This window comes from Aythya fuligula, chromosome 22 (assembly GCF_009819795.1).
Source record: "Aythya fuligula isolate bAytFul2 chromosome 22, bAytFul2.pri, whole genome shotgun sequence".
Taxonomy (NCBI): Eukaryota; Metazoa; Chordata; class Aves; order Anseriformes; family Anatidae; genus Aythya; species Aythya fuligula.
Window position 1 is genome coordinate 7,526,645 of NC_045580.1, and position 18,050 is coordinate 7,544,694.

At 53.9% G+C, this 18,050-nt stretch overlaps 3 protein-coding genes across 4 annotated transcripts; 1 reads left to right on the forward strand and 2 right to left on the reverse strand.

Moving 5' to 3' along the window:
• Positions 1-550: 550 nt before the first annotated feature.
• On the reverse strand, positions 551-7,251 carry C22H11orf52 (chromosome 22 C11orf52 homolog). The gene is made up of 4 exons (XM_032202051.1): positions 7,135-7,251; positions 3,684-3,724; positions 2,855-2,901; positions 551-2,528 (listed from the first exon to the last, which is right to left on the reverse strand). Exons 1-4 carry the CDS (start codon positions 7,164-7,166, stop codon positions 2,292-2,294), a joined length of 357 nt encoding a protein of 118 aa, XP_032057942.1. The 5' UTR covers positions 7,167-7,251; the 3' UTR covers positions 551-2,291.
• Positions 7,252-10,373: 3,122 nt separating this feature from the next.
• HSPB2 (heat shock protein family B (small) member 2) lies at positions 10,374-11,917 on the reverse strand. The gene is made up of 2 exons (XM_032201747.1): positions 11,824-11,917; positions 10,374-10,825 (listed from the first exon to the last, which is right to left on the reverse strand). Exons 1-2 carry the CDS (start codon positions 11,915-11,917, stop codon positions 10,374-10,376), a joined length of 546 nt encoding a protein of 181 aa, XP_032057638.1.
• Positions 11,918-13,426: 1,509 nt separating this feature from the next.
• On the forward strand, positions 13,427-17,811 carry CRYAB (crystallin alpha B). Of its 2 annotated transcripts, XM_032201999.1 has the most exons (4): positions 13,909-14,426; positions 14,519-14,566; positions 15,369-15,491; positions 16,605-17,811. In XM_032201999.1, the coding sequence occupies exons 3-4, from the start codon at positions 15,369-15,371 to the stop codon at positions 16,806-16,808; spliced, it is 327 nt and encodes a 108-aa protein (XP_032057890.1). In that variant the 5' UTR covers positions 13,909-14,426; positions 14,519-14,566; the 3' UTR covers positions 16,809-17,811. The 2 variants fall into 2 exon arrangements, with proteins under 2 accessions (XP_032057889.1, XP_032057890.1); XM_032201998.1 differs by lacking the exons at positions 13,909-14,426; positions 14,519-14,566 and adding an exon at positions 13,427-13,876 and having other exon boundaries at positions 16,605-17,800.
• The last annotated feature ends 239 nt before the right edge of the window (positions 17,812-18,050 follow it).

Genomic DNA, 18,050 nt, shown 5'->3' on the forward strand with positions numbered 1-18,050 from the left:
TTAGAAAAACCCTTACTCTAAAATACGTGATTTTCACATTTTAGAGATCCAAGGCCCTGCTTTTCCCGGTGCCACACTGGTACAAGTCGATGCTGCATGTGCAGATTTACCCCAGGCTGTGCCCAGGAGCAGACCCAGTGCTGGGCTGTCCCCAACCCCAGCTTGCCTGGTGGTGAGGAAAGCTCCAGTACCACAAAAAAAGACCCTTCACGGTGCTTGACACTGCAGTAACAGGCAGTTTCTGTCAAATTGTCTTTAAAAATGACTTGTTGGAGTCAGCACCTTCCAGAAAACCTCCCCTCTGGTGAATTATAGTCTATACTTAATAAATGTATTAAATATATATATATATTTATTCCTGCGCTGCAGAGGGCTTGGTTTGAGCTTTAACCCGTGTGCCTTTTCAGTTCTGGTACCAGCAGCTCAGTGCGAGGAGGTCCCCAGCTGCTGCTCAGCACTGGCTGGGCCTGGGGCTGTGTCCCGGGAGCCCCTCCGGTGGCTGGGCTAAGCAGGACCGAGTGCTCAGGCAGTCCCGTGTCCCCTAAATTGTCCCCCCCTGCCCATTCAGTCCTCCTCGCTATGGGTTTTTGTCCTTGGCACTCAGAAGAGCCAGCCCTCAAACAGCATAATACTGTGCCCATTGTAAGTGAAGGGTCTTTTGCTGCAGGCCTTGCAATAGCCGTGCAGAGGTCAGTTCAATAGCATGGGCAAAAAAAAACACAGTTCAGGCAGAAAAATAAACTGTCTCCATTATTGAAAATGGAGACAAATTTCTTCCTTCTGCAAACCTTACTCTGGCCTTTTAATAGCCCTGCTGAGGTCCACTGGATAGCACAGGCAAAAAGAGCAGAAAAATTGTAGGATTGGTCCTTAAAACACTTTCATCTTAGTACACACTACCCGTACCAGCTTTATTTTTTGTAACGAGCAGGAACTCCTTCATGTTTTTTTTTTTTTTTTTTTTTTTTTTTTTTTTTTTTTTTCATATAGCTAAGCCATAATATGCAAAATGATGCATGTTTATAAAGTGTACAATGAAGTCCATTTTTCAACAATGGCAATAAACAGGTTGTTCCATGACCTGCATTTGGTTATGCAGACCATTGCTGAGGAACAGAACGTGCTAATCATTGATTTAGGGCCTGAGGACACTGCTTGGGAGCACTCTGCTACTGCCAATGGTGCAAATGTCAATCTCAATCCAGTGGCAGAAGCCTTTTGGACGGCTGCTGTACTGCATTACTGACATTATTTTAAACCCATAAATTCTCAAATGTGTATTTGGGAGCTTTAGCAGAAAACACCACATGGTATGTGCTCTGCTTTACAGGGTTTTATAACTAAGGCTGACAGTACAAAATAAGAAAACATGGAGAAAAAGTCCAAAGCCTTCTCTAAAGTTGGCCAGGATTCATTCCTAGTGTCTCAGGCATGCAAACAGCTACTGTGCTCTAAGGATTGGATAACTGCCCTAAATATAGGCAGTGGCTTTTAAATGGCTGCCCTACAGATAACCTGCAAATCTGCCTTCTTTCATTGCCAGTCAGAGCCAAGAGCTCAGTGCTCACTTTTGTGCACCTTGGGGTAAGGATGCGTGTCAGTACCGCCCTTCAGTGAAAGGAATTGTTCTGTACCCTTCAGTTAATTCTGCATTTCTGGCCTTGGTCTCAGTATGCTGTGCATGGCTGTAAAACACTGCTTTTTTAGAAGAGGGATGCACAGAGTGCATGACTGCAGCATACAGTGGCTGGTGTTGGAGGAAAACATTGCGGCAGATACTCTTAAAACTTCCATACAATTTCCTCACAGTATCATCCCCATATCATTCTGCACGTTGCAGAATTTTCTTAACCTCAACATAAAATCCCAGGCAACATCTCCCTTGTCCCAGTATGGACTCCTCTATCCCCTGTTCCCAAATCTGCCGGCACAACCGCGCTTGGAACATCCTCCTGGCAGCTCCAGGCTGTGATTTTAGCCATCACCAGCCAAGCAGCAGCTCTGCCATCTCGCAGGGCAGAGAGAAGATGGGTTGCCAGCTTCAGAGGCAACACGGATTTTCCAAGGGGAAGAAGTGGCTTTTTTTTTTTGCCAGCAGAACCAGACAGGTAACTGTTCCTCATGTGAGAATAAATACGCCTCTGTCCTCTGAAGGCACACGCAGGTGGAAGACACAGCCTCTCTGCTTCGCAGGCAGACACAACGTGTCCATGAGGTTAGCTCAAGTCTACGGCATCTCTAAGTCTGTGAAATCCTTTTGCTGCTGAACGAGGAGGGAGGCACCAAGCCTTTTAAACCAGCGTCCCGTTCTTACTGTCATATTTCAGCCTGGGCCGGGGGAAGTTGAGGGTGGCATATTCTGTGGCATTCTGCATCTGCAAGTTCTTCACCTCCTCCGCGGAGCGCTCCCGGATCTTGGTGAACACCTGGATGTCTGCATAATGAATGCTGTCGTCCTGCTTCATGTTCTTGGGTTTACTCACAGTGGCGTAGATGGGAGAGTCCGAGACATTTTCGTACGTTGGAGCCTTTGGGGAGAAAAAGCTCCAGACGGTCAGCTCTGGGCTACTGCTACACCTGCCCAGATGCCTGCATGCTGCCCCCAGCACCCCCAGCCCTCTGACACCTCCTGCTCAGAGAGACAGGTTTCATCCTACTGCTTCCACTTCACTTTTAGGGGAAAAAAAACATTTCCACATTGTTCCCAGAGCCAAACCCAGCCTACATCAGATGAGGCATTTCACAGCTGTGGATAATGGCCCCACATCTCCCTGACCCCTCTAGGCCAGGAGGTGATGGTCAGCTCTGTCCTGTCGGTATCCCGTAAGCAAAACAACTCTGGGAAGCTGTTTACCTTCCTGCCAGGCTGGTGCTGTTGGCTCTCGTGTATCAAATCAGTTCCTGAAAAAGAAACACCAGTGGATCAGGTTAACACAACTGTTTATTGTTCCATCTCTGAATTCAGAAATGCAGCATCTGGCACATGGGCTCTCTCCACTGGACGCAAATCAAATTTCCACCCCATCTGACATCCTCAGCCCTAACGCTGTCTTTGAGGCCTGCCTCCGAGAAGAAAGCCTGGGCTTGTTTCTTTGGAAAAAATAAGGTTTCCTGGGATGACAACATGCTGTGGACCGCAATGTTCTTGGCAGAACCTAGGAAGACTCACACAGCACAGAGAGCTTCCTTGTCAGGCCCTTGGAGAAGTCAGATCCAGTTTTAACTTTGTTATTTCCTCTGCTGCCTGCAAACATATTTTGCCCAGCATGGTCCAAAGGCCACAGGACACGACTGGGCTATGTAGGACCCCCCTTTATCCTGGGACACTGATATTCAGATGGATGTTTGTGGCACTTAGGGGAGTTTGATGCAGCTTCTGCTTTGCTGCCTCTTGAGAGCACTCACAAACTTTTCGATGCGAGACTTTGGTATTTTAAAGATACTTCTGAAGCCCCTTCCCTCCCCCTTGCCGAGCTCCATGGCATATCATACCCCTCGCTGTAAATTTTAATGAAATTTTGCCTCTTGCCTCTGCTCTTGAGAAAGGTTAGGTACAGAAGAATTTGGGAGAGCACCTCAGCCTCAGGGGTGCATTTACAGCCAGCGCTGATGAATGCCAGCTAACCAGGGGCTGATTTATGTCCCCCGTTCTTGTGCTGTAGAGCATCTTCACAAATCCTTACCTTGCTTTTCCTTCTTCCTTTTAAAAAGTGAAAGACAGTTCCTGAAATGAGAGAGAGACATCAGCCCGGAGAAGCCCCAGCCTCTGCTCTCATAACACGCAAACCCAAATGCACCACCCCAGGGTACTGAATCCATGCTGTTTGTGGTGTCTGGGGCTGCCAGGACGCCCTGACCAGCTCCACAGGCTCCAGCCCTGCTGGTGGAATGAGGCACCCTCTGAACCTGAGCAGCTTTTGTAGGGAAAAGGTCCAAGGGAGAGACGTGGGGCTGCATTTCCTTCTTTTGTGAATCATCTACCGTGCCCTATAGACACCCACAAGGCTCCTTGCTGTCCTGCCCTGTCTGGTTGTCCCTATGGACCTGCATCAGTGTGAGTGGGAACAGATTTCACTGTGGTTTTTCAACTGTGTTTCCACAGCTCAGTTGCCAAAGATGTGGGGTGCTGAGCGTGATCTCAGCTAGCACAAAACATTTCTCTTAGGGCCAGATGCTCTGATAGCCCCATGCCCCGTGCTTTAGCCCCCGTGCCCAAGGAAGAGCTGCACAGCCCATGTGCTGATTTAATGTTTCAGACTGTGTTTTTCCTGTTCACAGCTTTCCACCTAAAACGCTACCAAACCAAACAAGCTGTGCACTTTATACAAGCCAAGCCAAACCCTAATCTTGTCTGTACCTGTGTGACCAGAGAGCAACAAGCCAAACACAGCTACGGCCCAGCCATGGTGCGGATGGGAGCCAAATTCCTTCCTGCTGCAACAACAGAGCCAGGAGCTGAGCTCCTATCTGCCTAGCCGAGCAGAGCCGTGTCACACTCCGTGCCAGATGCGCGAAGCAAATGTTAGCCCTGCAGCACAAAGCAAATATTATCCTTGCAGCACACTCACATGTCTGGAGGAGAGCAGGTGCCAGCCCCCTGTGGGCTGTAGCACAGCTGAAAAGGGGCAGGCAGTGTTCTGAAAGGGGCTGAAGAGCTCCCAGCTGGTACCAAGGAGCAGCGTGTGTCCCACGGGGTGTGCATTCGCCAGGCAGGTCTGCCACAAAGCAGCCCCCGAGGCAGAGCTTTGCCTCTGTCTTCTTTTAGAGGCATTTTGGGGAGGTGGCTGGTTTGTGCAGTAATGGCTTTGGTGCTCTAATGGCAAAAGGAGAAAAGGAAAATAACGGCCAAGAACCTGGAAAACCTCTGAAATGGCCAGCAATGATTAACTAGGCCTGCTGGAGCTGGGAAGTCAAAGGCAGCCCTGGGGAGAGCGGGGGGGGCATGCCTGCACAACAGGATCCAATGCTGCTTCTCACCCCTCTGCTGTGTCCCGCCAGCCCTCCAGTCCCTGGCAGACAAAATCTGCCAGCAAGGCAACCTTGTCTTGGGGGGGAGGGGGAATTTTAACTTTCAGCTCCCTCCTCCAACATTCCTGTGAGCTCGCAGGGTCTCCAGGGCCCTCCCTGGCAAGCCTTGTGTACCTCAGGCCTTTGCTTCCTTACAGTATTCAGGCAGGTTGTGCACTGTAATTAAAATAATGCCATTTGAAGTAAAATTGACAGGGTCCCTTGCCTCTTTCCTGGGAGGTGGGTCCCTGAACCAGCTTTCCAAGCTGCTCTGTCTTGTTTGGGTTGTCTTTCTTTGCAGAGAGAGCGTTAGCAGGTAGTGTGTAGGCTGGAGGTATGCTGAGGCTGTCTGCAGGCTAATCGTGGCCCAGCAGGAGATGGCATCTCCTTGCCTCAGATCTGCAGTAATTAGAAAGGATGTGGCAAGGGAAACGAGAGCAGGGTAAACCTCTCCCCTCCTCTTCTCAAAACCAGGTCATATGTGTTGTAACTAACTCACAGCCTGCTAGGCTGTATTCTGCATGACAGCGCACAGCGATACGCTGCTTCTCCTTTCCCTGTCTCAGCAGCATCCTGATCTCTGCCCTACACAAGGCTATGGCTTTGTGGTAATGGCTTTTCTCTGACAATGTCAGGAACCTCCTCGGTCTCTTGCCATTTGCCCCCGCTTAAGGCCCACACTTTGGCAGCGATCATGACCAGGATCTTCCATCCAGCAGCGGGGTGCCTGCCTCCCCTGAGCCCTTTTGTGAGTTTCAGCTTTCTTTAGGAAGCCCAGCTCTTTGCTGTCACTGCTGTCGTGCTGAGAAAATACCCAAAAACACAAGCGGTTCTGATGCCTGAACTAAAATTAGGTAGCATTTTTTTCCCCCTCTGTCACTGAGGTGAAGCCATGAACCACGCAAACTGCTGCAGTGGGGCTTCACTGTGCTTGGTCGTGGTCCTCTGTAGGTGTCCCACAGCCCATGTTACCAACAGCATATTCCCTGCAGGGCAGGGAAAGATGCTCCTGGGGAGAGAGAGCTAAAGAGCTCTGCTTTTTTAGGGCCCCACACAGCCCCTACAGCAGGTGGTAGCACTCAAGTCCCTCAAGGGTGCTGGGGGCAAAAGGGTCTTTGGCCAGAGCCCTGCCCCTGCTGCCACCAGCAGAAACTCCACACCAGCTTCTTGCTTTCCAGGCAGCCTCTGGGAATAAAATCACGCAGGACACAGCAGCCCCGGTCCCTTGGGATGGCAGAACTTGACGTTGCCCCAGAGGAGCCTGCAGGAGCCATTGCTGCTCCCCAGTCAGAGCACAAAGCTGCTCTCCTGCTCGACCCTGCCTGGGCGAGTGACCTCCAGATCCGGGTTTGTTCCTCCTTCAGTAGCAGCAGTGTTTGCACAGGGCCTGGCACTGCTTGGACCTGGCAGCGCCCCACGACATGAGAGCACCCCTGGCTCTCACCGCCCCCAGCCCTGTCCCAAGGGATGCCCCCGGTGCCTCATTTCCCCCAGTCACCGGGCAGAGGACGTAGGAAAAGGGGCTTTTGGTGGGGAGATGTCACCCACTTGCCTCCCACCTGCACTTTCTAGCCCTGAATCCCGAACTTCCTGACCCCCCCTCCCCTGCTGCAGCCGCTAGGTGATGCTGTGCCGCTTTTAATTATTAAAAAAGCGGCGGCGATTTTCGGACGCTTTCGCAAAGCCGGCGCTGGAGCAGGGGACGTCCTCCGGGCTCCGGCCGGCAGCCGCCGCTCCCCCCTCGCACCCCCCCCGGCGGCTCAGCAGACCTGGCACCGCAGGATGCTCCCCCCTCTGCCCTTTTTCATCAAGAAATAGTGGGCTGGGGGGGTGTTACAGGGCTGTGTCCCCCCAGGGGCACGGACCCACAGCACCAGGAGGAGCTGCCAGGGCTCCCCAAGCGGGGACAGGAGCGGACAGGGGGTCCCCGACGAGTGCCCTGCCTGCAGGGTGCCCCTCCCGGCGCTTGCTTTGCTTTGGGGGATCTGATTTTCGGTCCCTCGGCTCTTCTCAGCCCCGACCAGGGGGAAGCCGGGCTGCGGACCCCCCCAAAAAAAACTTATCGGGGTGGCGGTGGCGGTTTGGGGGGGGAGATGCCCACCCCCTGCCCGCCGCCGCCCCACTCACCGCGGGCGGCCGCAGCTGCAGCGGTTGCCCATGTCGCTCCCTCCTCCGCGCAGCAGGAGCGGCTTGTGGCCGGGCACAGCCCGTGTTTCCTCCTTCCCGGCCCCCGGCAGCTCCCGGGGAGTGTCTCCCCGGCTCGGGTTTCTCGCCAGCGCCGCGCCGGGGCCGTGCGTGCCATCTACCGGGGGGCTCCGGGCTCCCGGCTGCAGCCCCAGGCTGGATCCTGCCTGTGTCCTGGCCTTAGAAAGCTGTCCGAGGGGAAGCTTTGGGCTTGTGGTGTGCTAAAGCCCAGCTCGCGGCGTTAAAGGTCTGCAGTGTAGCCCCCAGGCTCCCCCCTGTGCCTTTCACCCATCCTCTGTACCCAGGGGAGATCCCTCCAGCCCACGCCCTGGGCTGTGCCCCAGGGAGCTGGTTGTGGAGCTGCTGCTAAATGCTGAAGGTGCCATGCTCGTGGCACCCTGGAGCAGAGCCCGTGAGCTCCACAGGCAAGGTTTGGCGGCTCTGTGCTGGCCTCACAGGTGGCTGAGCTTTAATTCACCCTTCTGGAGGGGGAGCCAGCCCTTAGCCCCCTGAAAGTGACAGCCCCAGGCTGTGCCCCTGCTCTCCGCCAGGCTCACGGCATCGTTTGTCAGCTGCCCAAGTGCAGGGCAAAGCCTGGGGGTGTCCAGAAGTGGCAGGAGGAGAAGGGCTCTACTGTGCATGGACCACGGGGCACTGCTGCTCTCAGCTGAGCCCTGGGTGAGCTGCACAGCCTGTCTCTGGTGCTGAAGTGCTCTGGGCTCACCCAGCACACCCAGTACACCCAGCACCCCAGGGAGGATTGGGGGTCTGGCCGAGTCAGGATTCGGTCCTGTCACAATAGGACCCTGTCCTCGGACTCGTGCAAAGGCCAGGTGGTCTCAGGAGCCTGCATCCCCCTGGGAAAGTGCAGACTGTGTGTCTCTGGGTTTGCCACAGACACTGTTGATTCAGTGAGCCCGCGTCTGTTTAGATTTCTGGGATAACTTGGGCTTTGTTTCTTTGCGGAGAAAGAAAATAAAAAGGCTGCGAGCCCGTTCCCAGCAGCCCCTGACACAAGTGCTGGAGCTGCTGGTTTGAGCTCCACCAGTGAAACAGAAAGGCATCGAAAACATTGGCAGGGCTGGAGAGCACTTGGCTGCCGTTCTGCATTCCCTCTGCAGCCTGTCTGCGGGGCTGGGAGGCAGCCCTGGCTTCCAGAGCTCAGCAAACCCACCAGGCTCCTGCATGCACAGGGGTGAGGAGCAGCCCCCGGCTGCCACTAGGCAGTGCCAGCACCGTGCTGCCCGGGGCAGCTGTCTTCATGCTCCTGGAGACATCGTCTGGGTAGCAAGCTGTGAAGTTGGCACAGGACGAGCCTGCAAGTGCGCAGCAAAGGAGAATGAACTTGGTGGAGAGCTAAGGCAGCACTAATGAAAGCCAGAGGGGGAAGAGAGCAGCATAGAGGCTGCTAATGCTGCATGTTTCCACTGCAGCAGTGTTGGGGTACTGCAGGCACCGGGGGACTGGGAGCATGCCACAACAGGTGTGGTATGGGCACACAGTGAGCTGGCATCATCTCCAAAACATGAAGATGAGAGAGCTCTGAACTGATCTGGCCACTTCTCCCTTAGGATCCGCTCCGTGGTAGCCCCAGCCCAGGCCCCGTGGCTGTTTTTAGGGACCTGGGTGGGTGCTGCAGAGAGTGGGATGTGGTGTGTGCGGTGCTCGAGGCTGGTGCAGTGTGTGCCCAGCAGCATGGGGGCTGCACACAGAGCAGTTGCTTCTCAAGGGCTGGGAAGTTCCTGCCCTTACAAGCAGCCACTTCAGGTGACTGACGGCCACTAGCAGAGGGTTATCTCTGGAGTTACTACCAATAACCTAGACAAAGCCTGTTGTAAAGGTGATTTTTATTTTGGCAGCAACTGAAATGCTCTCTGGCAGCAGCTTATCTGGTCCTACAGAGTAAGGGCATCCCCCAGCGGCATGTACCATAGCTGTGGGTGATGTGCACCGGGCAGGATGGATGCTCTGTCACCCTCCTGCTCGCTCCCATAGTGCTGGTGAGCAGGGCAGCTTTTCACTTCCCTCTGACCCTCACTGCAGGCAGGGACACCAAGGAGCAGAAAGCAGCAGTACGGAGGTTGGTGGGCGAAGGAGCAGCCTGAGCACGGCCTTTCTGGTCCTGCCCGTGCAGGGAGGCAGCGTGCAGAAACCCACAGCCCTGTCCTGGCAGGAGGAGGCTCCGGCCATAGGTCCCTGGAGCTTTTCTGCCTCCCATGGGAGGGCTGCAGCGAGCCCTGCCAGGGACCCCCATATTCGGCCAGTGACACAGCAATTTGGCTGCTTTAATTGGCACTGACGAGGATTGTGCCTGGCGCCTGCTGAGCCCTGGGGCCAGCCGAGGCAGCAGCTGCTGCCGACAGCAGCACACCCGATCCCTGGCCCAGCATCACACGGCTGTGGATAGGTTTCTCATGTAGCTGGTCACAACACCATGCCTGCAAAAGGGGCAAAATTCTCCCCTCTGTGGCTCCACAGAGGGTGCTGGGATGCCAGCAAGGTGTTTGGGACCTGAGCAAAGTCTTTCCCATTGGCATTTTGGGGTTTGCTCCCCTCACAAGAGCTAAAAGATTTGCATGTGAACAAGCCTCACGTCCCATAAAAGAGTGGGCTGAGGCAGGGACATGGCTTTGGTGATTATTTACTCGGGCTGACCCCATCTCCAGCTCTGGACTCTCACCGTGAGCCTCCAAAGCCCACACCCACGGTGTGGCCAGAAGCAATGCAAACCCAGGGAAGTGACAGCACGCCAGAGGCAGATTTATTTCTCCTTCCTCCTGAGAGCTGCAGGCGCTTTTACAGACCAACGAGAGCCATGTGTGTGCACACAGGTCAGCCGCCAGCTCCAGACTGAGGCTCTGGGCTCGTTCCTTCCCTGGGGCAGGAGCAGCTTTTGGGCGAGAGTCACCCTTCCCGGGCGGGGTGAGAGAAGGGCACGGTGCTCAGCCGGGCCCAGGAGAAAACTTGCATTACAGTCCTTCCCACAAACACTTCAGTCCCATTTTTTTTTTCAATTCCAAGCCCTTTTTTCCAACCACCAGCTGTAAGAAGCCGAAGTCTGGCATTTACACGGCTGCCTCCCAGCCCTGCTGGGCGCTGGTGGTGAGAAATTGGGGTCTGGCACTGTGACTCCCCTCCCTCTCCCCCCCCTATCCCGCTGCTCAAGCCCAGCTTTGGGGCCTTTAGGACTCTTCCTTCCCTTTTCCTTCCTCGGCCCATTCTTCTTTCCCCACCGGCTGCTCCTGGTGGGTTATCTTCACCTCGTTGACCCTGGCCTTCACCTCCTTCCCCGTCCGGGGAGCCACAATGCTTAGGATGCCATCGTGGGACAAGGTGGCCCTCACCAGCAAGGGGTCGACGTCCAGTGGGAGGATGTAGGTCCTGGTGAACTCTCGGGAGATGAAGCCGTGGCGGTCAGCCTTCTGCGGGTGCTGCCCCATCACCTCCAGCAGGTTGTCCACGGTGCGGACGGTGAGCTCACTGGGGAGGAAGTGGCAGACGTCCAGGAATACCTGGAACTTGTGCTCGTTGAGGCTGACCTCAGATGTGCCTCGGTCCAGCTGCTTGTTGATGCGGGGCCTGATGTAGTAGCCATGGTACAGGGCAGGGGCTAGAATCTCACACGGGGACACACCTGAAAATGAGACCCGGTGAGGGTTTCCCTGAGCAAGGGGCTGGAGGAGGAAGCTTGGCAGGGGGGCAGGAGGAGGCTGGGACCTAGAGAACACCTTGGCTTTGCCACCACATCATCTACATGATGGGGACAGTCTCCGGCAGTTCCTACCCTTGTGTCTCCAAAAGCACGCTCGGTGCCAGATGCTCGCACACCATGAGTTGTGCATGCTGGGTGCACTGGGAGGGACTCGTGGGTGCACTGGGTGCTTGGCAGTGCAAAGCCCACAGCCAGGGCTTGGCATGCAAAATGCTGATGGTGAAGAAACTGCCCTTGAAGAACTAAAAGGCCTTTTGTGTGCCATTGTCCGGGGGGCTTTCCTTGGAGCTTTTTGCTTTTTCACGCTGTTGTGCAGGCGCTGAATGGTTCTGCTGCTGCCCACATTCCTTCCTCTCAGCCAGCCGCCAGCCGCTGCTGGGCTTTGTGCTCAACACCCCAGCTCAGCTTTTTGCCGCTGCCCCCGGATACAAAATCTCCCCCCCTCTTCACACCAGCAGCTTTCTAAATTTTCACCCCTCCACCTCTCCCGTGGCCAGGGCTCCCCACTCAGCCTCCCCTGGCGATGAAGGTGAGCACAGGGCCGTGTCCTGCACAGCCACACGGTTGCCCAGCCTCTGCTGGGGTGTGTGTGGGGTGTGCAGGGCTGCCGGAGGAAAGCCTTACCCACAGCCAGGCTGCAGAGGAGGATTTTGCTCTGCACTGGCACAGCGTGTGCACGAATGACAGACCACTGGGGGCATAAGGGAGGGACAGGGGAGATGGCGCTGGATATGGATGGAAGGGGTGGACCTAGAGAGAAAGACCCTGGGTATTGCTCCCTGATTTTACCTGGCTGCCCATGCTCAAGCTTCCTTGGCTCCAGGAGCCCCCCTCTGGAGCTCAGCCTGCCCAGAAAGACTCCAGCAACCTCATCCAGCAGAGGACAGAAAGGTGCCGGGGGGGGCCGCCTCTCTCCTTACCTTCTCCAAAGTTCTGGTCGTAGATCTTGCTGGGGTTGGCAAACTCGTACTCGGAACTCATGGGGTAGGCATGGGGCACAGTCCGTGCGGCCATGGCGTGCCAGGAAAGGGGGACCGTCTGTGCGCTCACTGCCTCACTTCGCTCTGAGAGTGAAGGCTGCAGATTGCAAGGTTTTAGTTGGGTGAATTCCGCAGGGAGGAGGGTGTGATAAAAAGATGGACCAAAATAGCCTGCGCGCAGGCCCTGGGTCGCCTTGCCAGGGTGATGAGGGAAGCTCCTCGCTGCATTCCTGAAGGCAGCAGCAGGCTCTGCCCGTCTGTGGGGAGGATCCTGCACCCCTTCCCCTGAGATCCCCTCCTCGGGCAGGGCACAGGGGGTAGGTTCAGAGGTTTACCACTGGCCCTGACACCCCTGAGTGACCCCACGGGGACAGGGCAGTGGTTCGTGGTGGCTGGTGCTCAGTCAGGTCATGCAAAGTCACCGTCATCACCCCACATCCCGAATGGTGCTGCTGCGAGCTGGCTGTCCCCACTGTGTGGTGGGACCCAGAGCAATGCCTGTGCTGGAGACCACGACTTAACCAGGCATCCAAAAGCTGGCCTAGATCCACGGTTATTGAACTGGGGGGGGTCGGTGCCCAGTTAAGCTCCCTGTACCCTGAAACCAGAGATTTCCGTGAGTCTATGTCCCTGCAGGATGAGAGCAGGTGCACTGCTGCTGATGAATTGGAGGAGGTATTTATGGCTGGGCTGTTGCACAGGGCGGATTCTGCTCCCTCTTCTTGCGGACAAGCTGAGAGGAGGAGGGTCAGACCCTTTTGGTGGTGCAGTAAGCATGGTGTGCCCTCGGGCCAGCAATCTCCGTGCAAAAAGCTTGCATTTCAGTTGCAAGCTCTCAGAGGGACACCAGTTCTCGTCCTTTAAGCACAGCTGCTAGGCTGAACCCAGGCTCATGATTTGGGTTTAATGGTGAGGCAGGAACCAAAAGAAATGTGTGAATTAAGGCATATTAGGAGCATTAATTTTAGGAAATGAGCTTGCTGCAGGGGTGCAGGCGAAGGCGGTTTGTATCCCGCAGAGGGCACGCAGCTGTGCAGCTCCATGGGGCCACTTCTGTGCCTGCTTTATCTCTGCTCCCAAAGCGCTGGGCTCTTCTGCTCTCTCCAACAAAGTGGCTTCTCTAGTGGGCAAAGGAGGAGAGGTGTCAAACTGATGCGATGTGGAGATCATCCTTCACTTGCACAGCCCCACAGGTGCCAGGGCAGTGACGCTGGCTGGGCTGCAGAGCTGCTCTCAGGGGCATCTCGGCCAAAACCTCCCAGGGCCCATCCTGCCCTCCCTCTCGGCCAGGCCTGGGGCTCCCTTTGCCTTAGGGAGAGGCAGAACTCTTCCTAGACACGTGGGTGCTGTGGGGAGCTGCAGCCTCGGTGCTGTCACCGGCAACAACGGCCCCTTGTCCCTTTATGTGTGAGCCAAAGATAGGAGCTGCATTGATCCTGCTGGCATCCAAAGCAGCTGGGATCATCCGCCAAAGCCCGCCTGGGACTCTGCAGATAAACAGCACGTGGGGAGCGGGGCGGGCAGCCGGGCAGTTGAGCTTCTTGCTGCCCCATTAGGCTCCTTTTCTTCTTCTCCCCTTCCCCCTCCTCCTTAGCAGCCTGTTCAAATCCCCCAGACAGCTCCTGGGCACCGCTGGAAGGACCAGCCCAGGAGCAGGACAATAAAATCCCTGACACCACTATTCGAGAGGACGCGGGGGGAGAGGCCCCGCCAGCCGTGTGGGTATAAAGCTGCCCCCTGCTCCGGGCACAGCACCGCAGCACAGTCCTCTGCTCCGCTCCTCTGCTGCGCTCCGATGGATATCACCATTCACAACCCCCTGATCCGCAGACCTCTCTTTTCTTGGTTGGCACCGAGTCGTATCTTTGACCAGATTTTTGGAGAGCACCTGCAGGAGTCTGAGCTGCTCCCCGCTTCCCCCAGCCTCAGCCCCTTCCTGATGAGATCCCCCATCTTTCGGATGCCCAGTTGGCTGGAGACGGGACTCTCGGAGGTAATCTTCCCTTCTTACTGCTCTTTGCTGGCACAGGGTGCACGTCCTGGCAGGTCTGGAGCCGGGGAGCTGGGAGAGCTGAGAGCTGGGAAGCTGATTGTAGGTGGTTAACAGGAAAACCCTGGGGAAAAGGGTGCTGTGCTTGTCTGCTCCTCTGCTTTAGGCAAGAACCTCTGCACGCTCTGCTAACCACTTGTGACAGCAAGCAAGCATCGCCGTAGCTGTGGGCATGGAGGCAGATTGAGCCCCGTGTGCGCTGCAGATGTCCGTAAGAGCTGATGGAAGCAAGGAAGAAGCCAAATTTCCTGCAAAGCTTTTGCTCCTGCTCCCTCCCAAGAAGCAAACAGCACATGGGCAGCAGGATCCCGGTGCCAGGCAATGTGGGAGCCCGGGGCTGTGGCGTGAAAAGGAGCCTGGGTTAGAGCCACTGCCAAGCAAAGTGGCATTTCCACAAAAACACAGCACCCAAGGGATCCCGAAACAGCACTCTGCTTGTTCCAGGGGCTGAGCCAAGAGGCACACAGCTCAGATGACCTTGCCCTGTCTGCAGGTTCTCTGTCTGCTTGCAAGTAACTTACAGAGCTACTCGGAGTGAGGGGGAAGTGTTTTCTTAATCTTTGCTTAATGTTTCCCTTGGTTTAGTGACCTGGGTCTGGCCATGTGCTGAAGCAGCCACAATAAGCATCACAGGTAACAGCATCCGACTACCGCAGTGGAGAAATCTTCACAAATAGCCTAGCAGGAGGAGGAGGAAGCCTCCCAGGTCAAACTGTGGAAACCCGTAAGCCTAGAGCTGGCACTGGGGCTGCTCCACGTCCCAGAACAGAGCTCCAGGAGGCTCGCCTGCTCCTGGCCACGAATGCAGCTGAAAGGCAGAGACTTTGTATAGCAAAGTCCCACTTACTCGTCCAAGACAGGCAATAAATGCAAATTCAACCTCAGCAGCCAGCAAAAAGCGGCGTTTTCTGGAGGTGATAAAGTGCAAAATGGAAGGGAAGGAGGTAAGATTAGCAGCAGGTGACTCGGTTTCAGCAGGAGTCCTGCTGCTCAGATAAGAGGTGGGCAGTGAGGCAGCAGAGCTCGCCTGTGGCATGCTATTTTGGTTATTGAAGGGTGACGATACAGGGGTAAGCCTCCAAGTGACACAGATGAGCTGCAGTCAGCTGCACTGTCAGGGTTTCTTCTTCCAGAAAGAGTTAGCAACATCCAGTCGCAGAGACTGGAAACCTCCAGACACGCTGTAGAAAGAACTGGATGTAAGAAGAGTTGGTTTTAACAAATACAGGTTGAGGCAGCCTCTTCCTCACACCCCAGAAAATGTTTATCCCCTGTGACTGAGCCAAAGCATCCCATTGTAGGTGCTGCAGTGATGGGCATTTATGTAGCAAGGGACAAACCCGGCCAGATGAGATCCCCAGGACTGTGTGCTGAGAGCCTTTTGAAGCTGAAACCCTTGCCTGTTCTTTCCTGAAGCCATCCCTTTATTTTGCAGATGCGACTGGAGAAGGACAAATTTTCTGTAAATCTTGATGTGAAGCATTTCTCCCCAGAGGAGCTAAAAGTGAAGGTGCTTGGGGACATGGTAGAGATTCACGGGAAACACGAGGAGCGCCAGGTACCTCTGCTTTAACTGGGCCACTGGTAGAGTCAGTGTGAGTTTCCTTATCTGGGGTTAAACAAGGAGGCTGCAAACCAGGCCCCTCCTGTGCTCATCTCAAATGCTTCCAGTGTTTTTTATCAAGCCAATCCTAACAGAAGATGCTCTGTGCAACCCCTGAGCTGCTCCCAGCCTGGGCAGCAGCAGGGTGGCTTATTGCTGTGTTACACGAGCTGCGAACTGAACTGGGAAATCAGCTTCGAAACGGATATTTCTGGGCCTCCCTCTTTCTGGGCAGTGGCCAGGAATGCAGGGTGGCATTCAATAAGTTAACAATGAACTGTAATAATTAAACCACGTAATGAATCAATGCACTGCCCTGTTCCACTAGCAGGAGGCTATCTCTTTCTGAAAAAGGCCCATGTAGCACTTTGTAACCCTAAAAGGTTGTGTTCTGCTGTTGGTCACCCCACTGCTCGCTGGCTCTGGGCACCTCTGCGGCAACTGGGCATAGAGAAGTCGAAATCTATGTCCAAAGCTGTAGGTAACATGGATTTCCCACCCCAGAAGGAAACAAATCCTCATGATAACGTAGCTATGCCACTGTGACTGTCAGCTCCAACAGCTTCTGGGAGCCCAGATGGGTCAGTCAGAAAATCCAGCCCTACTTGTAGCTGGTGGGAGCCTGTCTGACGTGGCTTCTGAAAAGATTTTTTGTCTAAGAAAATAATCCAGCAGCATAGCTGAGATCAGCTCACCGGGGATCTGTGTTATGAGAGCCCTGGAGACCCTCAGGAACAGACATGGATGTAGCTCCTGCACCTTCGCAGTGACAGCATGGTGCTGTGCAGTGAAGCCAGTCTCTGGCTGGCACAAGAGCTGCAATACAAAGTCTCCCCCTGCAAACAGGGTGCCTGCAGGCACCTGCAGCATGGGCAGGGCAGGCTCTAGCTTCAGCCAGTCTCAGCTCTTTATAAAGAACATCTCATAATAAAAATTATTTTAAATTTCTGAGAAGAAACTCCAGCTTTGAGAGCTGAAGCTTCCCAAACGCAGACTTAATGCAAAGGTTTAGGTGGAACTGGGTGACCGCTTCTAATCAGGGCCGTTCCTTCTCTTCTCCTTTTGCAGGATGAACATGGCTTTATTGCCAGGGAGTTCAACAGGAAATACAGGATTCCAGCTGATGTGGATCCCCTGACCATAACCTCATCGCTCTCTCTGGATGGTGTCCTGACGGTTAGTGCACCGAGGAAGCAAAGCGACGTCCCTGAGCGCAGCATTCCCATCACCCGTGAAGAGAAACCTGCCATTGCAGGAGCCCAGAGGAAGTAGGCTGCGATCTAAAGTCACCCCAGGGCCATTCAGGAGCACTTGTCATCAGGTGCCAGCTGTACTGAATGGCCACTCTTATTTATTTATGTTGAGTAAGTTTACTAACAAATAAAACATGAATAAGCAGTTTGTATTTTTTGGTTTTGAGCACTCAGGACAAGGGAAGCATTGGCTCAAGAAGGCCACGTAAGATTGTTGTGCAGGGAAACACATTGGGCATCATTCTTGCTTACAGCTTGAGTGGCAGGCATGTCCAGGAGAGCTTGTCTCGGTGTTCAGAAACACTTTGCTAGCATAACTTCATTTTCTCTAATGTTTTGCAAACATCTAATTGCATGAGCATTTTCCTTCAATGTTTCCAGAAGACTTCTGAGTATTTCACAAGCAATAGAAGAGTTTCTCCAGTGGAGATTAGGCTGTTAGGACAACTTCGTGACAATCGAAACCCATTCAAAGTGTAGGTATTAGATAACAACTGAGCAGAGAACAGCTGTATCTTATATCTCTAGAATGACTCATGTTATGTGGAAGCATCCAAGTGCTGCAATCAGTCTAGAGCAGTTGCAGATGACAACTGCATAGCTGCAGTAAACACAGATACACCCAGAGAGGAGAAAATGCCCTGCTGTCATGGCACACAACACATCACCTTGAAACTATGTTGTCAGTGCCCTTCAAACAATAAATAGCATCTGAAGCCTACAGTATTCATCTGATTTATGCTAACATTGTTGAGTGGTACAAAACAATACTGAGTCTTTCTCACATGTCATCATCTGCTTAGCTTCAAAGAGATGTGAGCAGAAAAGAAAGTCTGTGTTACTGGAATTGAATTTCTGTGATTTCTGCTAAAAAAGAACAGAATGCCACAGATCTGTCACACAGATCATCACACTCTGCCCTATTTTCTATGTTCCTTATTTCTGCTACGACAAAAGTTGTATTAGAAGAGGTCGATTTAAATTCACGTGAACTTGTCAGACAGCCTTCTTCCAGGGCTTTAAGTGAAATAAAACAAGCACTCAGTGATGTGGGGTCATTGTCAAACACCCCAAATCACACCTAAATGCCAAGCTCTAGTTTTTCCTACCAGTCCATTCTAAAAAGCTGTTCCAGTTGTTAGCTGAGTGTCACTGGCAAGGTGTAGTGTGACCTCTGGACAGGAAACTCAAAGATTGCAAACAATACAGCTTAGAAAGCAGGAAGAACATATTTCACATGATTCTATATTTAGTTTTAATG

What these genes read in the sequence shown, in the direction of transcription:
- C22H11orf52 (XM_032202051.1), bottom strand. Translation starts at nt 7,166, where the DNA reads ATGGGCAACCGCTGCAGCTGCGGCCGCCCGCG. An exon ending in AAGGAAGAAGGAAAAGCAAG is followed by an intron (nt 2,902 to 3,683) that starts GTAAGGATTTGT and finishes TTTCTTTTTCAG; the next exon opens with GAACTGATTTGATACACGAG. An exon ending in AGCACCAGCCTGGCAGGAAG is followed by an intron (nt 2,529 to 2,854) that starts GTAAACAGCTTC and finishes TTCTCCCCAAAG; the next exon opens with GCTCCAACGTACGAAAATGT.
- HSPB2 (XM_032201747.1), bottom strand. Translation starts at nt 11,917, where the DNA reads ATGGCCGCACGGACTGTGCCCCATGCCTACCCCATGAGTTCCGAGTAC. An exon ending in CGACCAGAACTTTGGAGAAG is followed by an intron (nt 10,826 to 11,823) that starts GTAAGGAGAGAG and finishes TCTCATTTTCAG; the next exon opens with GTGTGTCCCCGTGTGAGATT.
- CRYAB (XM_032201998.1), top strand. Translation starts at nt 13,679, where the DNA reads ATGGATATCACCATTCACAACCCCCTGATCCGCAGACCTCTCTTTTCT. An exon ending in TGGAGACGGGACTCTCGGAG is followed by an intron (nt 13,877 to 15,368) that starts GTAATCTTCCCT and finishes TTTATTTTGCAG; the next exon opens with ATGCGACTGGAGAAGGACAA. An exon ending in GGAAACACGAGGAGCGCCAG is followed by an intron (nt 15,492 to 16,604) that starts GTACCTCTGCTT and finishes CTCCTTTTGCAG; the next exon opens with GATGAACATGGCTTTATTGC.